This window comes from Sebastes fasciatus, chromosome 17 (genome assembly GCF_043250625.1).
Source record: "Sebastes fasciatus isolate fSebFas1 chromosome 17, fSebFas1.pri, whole genome shotgun sequence".
Lineage (NCBI taxonomy): Eukaryota > Metazoa > Chordata > Actinopteri > Perciformes > Sebastidae > Sebastes > Sebastes fasciatus.
This window is the reverse complement of record NC_133811.1, coordinates 29,492,206-29,498,251: the sequence shown is the minus strand read 5'-3', so window position 1 is coordinate 29,498,251 and position 6,046 is coordinate 29,492,206. Positions and strand designations below refer to the sequence as shown.

Genomic DNA, 6,046 nt, shown 5'->3' with positions numbered 1-6,046 from the left:
GTCACTTTACAGAACAACATGTGTCAAAGGTCAAACCTGTTATCAAAGTGTTCACATTATATATATATATATGCATATATATATATACATTTCCCATTGGGGAATAGAAGAAAAAGAAGATTAATTTGAGATGCAGCTCAGCATGTACTTCTGAGGTTTTTATTTCTTATATAGAGTAAGTCTACAGTAGAAAATATCTGCGTTAGCCTTCTAAATATACTATTGTCTGTCTCATTGTGATAACTCACGAATCAGATCTGAATGAATTCTTATTGTTATACTTCATGTCAGTTGGAGGACACCTAGTGGTAAAACATAGTCAGTGAAACTATTTATAAAAAACACCTTCACTTTTTTTTTACTCTTTATGTCTTTGCTCGTGGTCATCAAAAATATCTGATAACATACATCCGAAATATAAACTTTATCCTAAAATAGCAAAAACATAATGGTATATAAGAATAAAATAAGAAAATAAGAAAACATAATAGTAAGATTATTAATTGACAAGACAAGTCATACAAAATAAAAACAGAAAAAAAATAATAATTTATCCATACCAATAAAAAAAACACTTAAAATAAAAAATGTAAGATAAAAAAAATAAAATAAGAAAAAATAATAGTAAGATTAGGAATGGACAAGACAGTCATAAAAATAAAAACACTAAAAACTAATTTATCCATATTAACAAAAAGAGGACTCAAAATAAAATATAATGTAAAATAGAAAGATAAAATAAGGCATTCAGAATTTGCCCTATTGCAGCATTAAGAGGTCAAAGGTCAAATTCTCTTGACCTCTGTGTCATGACAATGTGACAGATGGATAGATTATAGTCTAAGCTTTACAATGATATATGACCTCATGATATTCTGTGTTGGTTACCCTCCTTTATTTTGTATCTTTATGGAAAATGGCAAAAGAAAACATGGAAAAAATGATAATGATGGAGGGATGAAAAAAGGAGTGATAGCAGAAACCTACCATTGCTGCAATGCTATCATGCAAGTTCCAACACTAGTAGGGACACAGACCCTTTAAAAAGAATCACTATGAGACATGGACCAACCCCCTGGCTCATGTGTGCAAAAGAGTTTCCACGACAGCGGCCGAGAGGGAAAACCTGCAGACGTGTGGAAGCGTTGGTGGCTGGTCTGAGGCCAGCGGGGCCGACCGGTTTGCTTGGAGGAAGATCTGGGATCAGATGGTGAAGCTGGCAGAGCTTCAAACAGTCAAAGCTGTGTCGTTTTAACCACACAGACTGGCTGCTTAATGACAGGGAGCACATACACACTGATAGTCAGAGCACAGAGAGCAGCGCTGTGTGTCATTATCTCCCCCCAAACAGGATATAACAGTAATAATAACAGCTATCAGAGAGGAGAAGAAGTGGGAGGGAAGTGAAACGATGAGGAGCCGGAGACTCACAGCACGTTCAATTGAGTTCAGAAGAATATTTTATGAGCCTCATCATGAGGATTATGACTCTGCATTTCCAGATTATCTTCACACCAGTGACCAGATAAAGAAAACCAACATGCACTTTTCAAACTTTGCTTTCATTTAATCACCAGCCTGCTGCGGTAGTTTAAAGGGGAGTCTTCAGAGTGATGATCAGAGAGCATCTGATGCTGCCAGAGGCAAAATACCTGCTTTGACATCACTGGTGGAGGCATAACCTGAACTTGATCTGAAAAAGTCAGGAGGAGAAGAGGATGTAAAACGGAAAATCAAATCTAAAGAAGTGACACAGAGCAACGTGATTTTCAAAATTGATTTCTGTAATGAAACGTACATGTATAGTTTGTATGAAATGGGTTAAAACATGCTAAATTATACAATATTCCTGCTCTTAAATGGTGACTTAGAGGTACAGTGTGTAACATCTGGCGGTGAGGTTACAGATGCAACACATTCTCACTCCCAACTCGTCAAATACCATATTTATACACATTTAGAATTTAATAAAAATAACATGAAAAATCATAAAACATAAATAAAAGGGAAAATTAAAAAAAGCATATAAAAAAATATATACATTCATGTCACATTTTATCTACTAATTAATGGCTACATTTAATTTAATATTATTTTTGCTATATTTAAAGACATTTATTTAACGAGTCATTTATTTATTTTTCATTTTGTCAGGTTCCGTCCTACATAGGATGAGACCGTTTTAGAAATATTTGCATTCTTTGGGGTCACTTTTGCCAACATTCAAGTATATACTTTTGCAGCTTCTTGCTGCCCGTGTGTTACTGTATAAAGCGGTTTGTGCTCCCTTTCCAGTTTAACAATGTCCTGCTTTATAATGAGCGACAGGGGAAGTCAAAACTCAACCTGGCAATGTTGGTACCAAACTCCACCAACTCTCAATGTTAAATAATACCAGCAGCAGCAGCAGCATAGAAAGCATCCTCACTGGCCGCGATAACAAGCAGCTGTTTGCAGGACTGTGAGCCGCCCGTGGCAGAGATTCTGCAGACTGACTCTTCATGCCCGTCCTCTGTAATTTTCCTGAGATCAACCACCTGCTTGGCAAACACCCCCCCCCCCCCCCCGCAACTACCTCGAACTTTTGATCTATCAGTCAATGACTTGACAGTTCTCTTATACCCTTTCAAAAGGGACACTGCAGGTTGAATACTGAAGAATCTCAGTATAAACATACTGCTCTATTCTTGTTTTTGTATACACAGTACTGCGAGCTACCGTTTAGTGTAACCGGGAAGACCCCCCCAATATAACCTCTGATTTGGTGAAGATCTTGTTCAAAGACATTACAATACGACTCTGTTGGGCTACTGTGTGCTGTACTTTTTCAAGTTGTAAATGACATACATGTCAGAGGGTGCTGTTCCAAGTACTTTATTGAATTTCACAAAAGTTGATACCAGGACACACTGCTTCCAGAGAGACGTCAGGAACCTGAGAACAGAAATAACATTTAGCAAGTTTGCAATGCATTTATACCTTGAAGGAACTGGCCTTCTACCTCCGAGAGGTCAAGGCCCAGTTACGTGCTGGTTAATCTTGTATGACAGAGATTTTCCAAACAGACGGGTTAAAGCATAATAATACAATTTATTCCGAACAATTAATGTTGCATAAGTAAAATAAAAGAGTATACAGATATCTGGATCCAGTCTACGTGTCCCTGACAACATACAGTGCATGGGTCAGTTCGTGAAGTCTGAACCCCGAGCTATCCCTGATCCAGCGTTTTATGGTTTACACAATATTAATATTCATGAGTTATGGCACGTGATGTTTCTGCTGCATGTCTTCTTCGTTATCTCCTTCTGGCTCCGTCCTCTCCTTGACCTTGCAAAAGAAAACAGCACCTGCCACCTCCCTTTTCCTCACAATCACTCTATTCATAACAAATCCAACAGTCAGGTTATTGTAAGCACTTTTGTACATAATAAATCCAACAACCTTGACATGAAATAAATTAGGAAGGTAATTTTCTCTCATTTAAAAACTTAGCACAATCCTTTAACCTCACTTCAGCACAACACTGAACATTAGTTAACGTAAAGATTTAAATCAGTTTGAAAACATTTAAAATTCAACCAACTTACAGTTAGGATACCCGAGGTCGATGAGGTCTGTTGACTGGCAGCAGTTGCTGCTGCCACCTGGGATGGGACGGGGATGCCATAGGAAGAGGTCTTGAACTTCCTGGATCCACATTTTTTTGTGGGTTTAAGTCAGTGGGCTGCAAGGAAGAGCCAGAGGCAACACCGACCTGAGGAGGAGGAGGAGGAGGAGGAGGAGGATGAGAGTCCCACAAGCCAGCTTTGATTCGGGTTAAGCCGAGCTGCTGGGGCTTGGCCTGGTGGCCCGGCTGTTGGGGCTTGGATGGGTAGCTGGGCTGTTTGGGCTTGGATGGGTAGCTGGGCTGGTCGCTGGTCTGCTGGAGTATGGTCTGGTGGCCTGGCTGTTGGGGTTTGGATGGGTAACTGGGCTGCTGAGGCTTGGATAGGTCGCTGGGCTGGTAGCTGGTCTGTTGGGGCTTGGTCTGGTGGCCCAGCTGATGGGGCTTGAATAGGAAGCTGGGCTGGTAGCTGGTCTGCTGGGGCATGGTTTGGTGGTCCGGCTGTTGGGGTTTGGATGGGTAACTGGGCTGCTGAGGCCTGGATAGGTAGCTGGGCTGGTAGCTAGTCTGCTGGGGCTTGGTCTCGTGGCCCGGCTCTTGGGGCTTGGATGGGTAGCTAGGCTGTTTGGGCTTGGATAGGTAGCTGGGCTGATAGCTGGTCTGTTGGGGCCTGGTGTGGTGGCCCAGCTGTTGGGGCTTGGATGAGTAGCTGGGCTGTTGGGGCTTGGATGGGTAGCTGGGCTGCTGAGGCCTGGATGGGTAGCTGGGCTGGTAGCTAGCCTGCTGGGGCTTGGTTTGGTGGCCCGGCTGTTGGGGCTTGGATGAGTAGACGGGCTGTTGGGGTTTGGATGGGTAGCCGGGCTGGTAGCCAGGCTGCTGGGGCTTGGATGGTAAGCTGGGCTGGTCGCTGGTCTGCTGGGGCATGGTCTGGTGGCCTGGCTGTTGGGGTTTGGATGGGTAACTGGGCTGCTGAGGCTTGGATAGGTAGCTGGGCTGATAGCTGGTCTGTTGGGGCCTGGTCTGGTGGCCCAGTTGTTGGGGCTTGGATGAGTAGCTGGGCTGTTTGGGCTTGGATAGGTAGCTGGGCTGGTAGCTAGTCTGCTGGGGCTTGGTTTGGTGGCCCGGCTGTTGGGGCTTGGATGAGTAGCCGGGCTGTTGGGGTTTGGATGGGTAGCCGGGCTGGTAGCCAGGCTGCTGGGGCTTGGATGGTAAGCTGGGCTGGTCGCTGGTCTGCTGGGGCATGGTCTGGTGGCCTGGCTGTTGGGGTTTGGATGGGTAGCCGGGCTGGTAGCCAGGCTGCTGGGGCTTGGATGGTAAGCTGGGCTGGTCGCTGGTCTGCTGGGGCATGGTCTGGTGGCCTGGCTGTTGGGGTTTGGATGGGTAACTGGGCTGGTGGGGCTTGGATGGGTAGCTGGGCTGCTGAGGCATGGATAGGTAGCTGGTCTGTTGGGGCCTGGTCTGGTGGCCCAGCTGTTGGGGTTTGGATGGGTAACTGGACTGCTGAGGCTTGGATAGGTAGCTGGGCTGATAGCTGGTCTGTTGGGGCCTGGTGTGGTGGCCCAGCTGTTGGGGCTTGGATGAGTAGCTGGGCTGTTGGGGTTTGGATGGGTAGCCTGGCTGGTGGACGGGCTGCCGGGGTTTGGATGGGTAGCCGGGCTGCTGGGGCTTAGGCCGGTAGCTGCGCCACTGGGGCTTGGCCGGCCAAGCTGAGTCCAGCTGAAGTTGGGGACCAGAATGCATCTCAATTCCATAACTGGAAGCGATACCCGACTCAAAGCCGTTTCCAGTCGGGGGTAAATCCAGAATATCCCACATACCAGCTTTGGTCCGGAGGATGCCATCTGTATCCGGGTCAGTCTGACGTGGCTGCTGTGGGTTCTGTCTCTCACCATCTACCTGCCGACCATTAGAGCCACTAGAACGTCCTGCAGCAGCTGGCTTCAGGTTCTCAGATGAAACACCTCCACTGTAACTGGATCCAGATCCACCCAGAAAGCCTCCAGGTCGGAGGCTTCTTGGATAATCAAAGAAAGGTTTGACATCACTGGAGCCTCCACTTCTGTAGCTGAGAGCTAGAGAGAGAAACAATTTAAAAAGGTCCGTCTTGTAAAGAAGTTAATAAACTGAACAGCAGTTTGTGTAGCAGGAAGTCTTACCCTCCACATGCTGCCCAAAAGTCAACAGCGAGAGAACAAGCACTCTGAAAAAGAAGAAGATAACGTGAACAAAACCAGGTTAGAACAATAATATCTCTGCCAAAATAAAGAGAAATGATCTCACCTCACATAAAATCCAAAAGACATCTTTGTTTTCTAAAGCCAACCAGCCTGCAGTACGTGAACCCCCGACACCATCATGACTGCTGCACAGACAGCGGCCCTTTTCAAATGTTGGTTCCTGAATCGACCAATCAGGTCTGACACTGATGACGTAACGGGA

At 45.4% G+C, this 6,046-nt stretch overlaps 1 protein-coding gene across 8 annotated transcripts; it reads right to left on the bottom strand.

Annotated features, from left to right (window-relative positions):
• Positions 1–2,858: 2,858 nt before the first annotated feature.
• LOC141754370 (uncharacterized) lies at positions 2,859–6,046 on the bottom strand. Of its 8 annotated transcripts, XM_074613376.1 has the most exons (6): positions 5,888–6,046; positions 5,764–5,807; positions 5,154–5,679; positions 4,993–5,060; positions 3,591–4,860; positions 2,859–2,934 (listed from the first exon to the last, which is right to left on the bottom strand). In XM_074613376.1, the coding sequence occupies exons 1-5, from the start codon at positions 5,908–5,910 to the stop codon at positions 3,593–3,595; spliced, it is 1,929 nt and encodes a 642-aa protein (XP_074469477.1). In that variant the 5' UTR covers positions 5,911–6,046; the 3' UTR covers positions 2,859–2,934; positions 3,591–3,592. The 8 variants fall into 8 exon arrangements, with proteins under 8 accessions (XP_074469477.1, XP_074469472.1, XP_074469474.1 ...); XM_074613371.1 differs by having other exon boundaries at positions 3,591–4,436; positions 4,515–5,679; XM_074613373.1 differs by having other exon boundaries at positions 3,591–4,739; positions 4,860–5,679.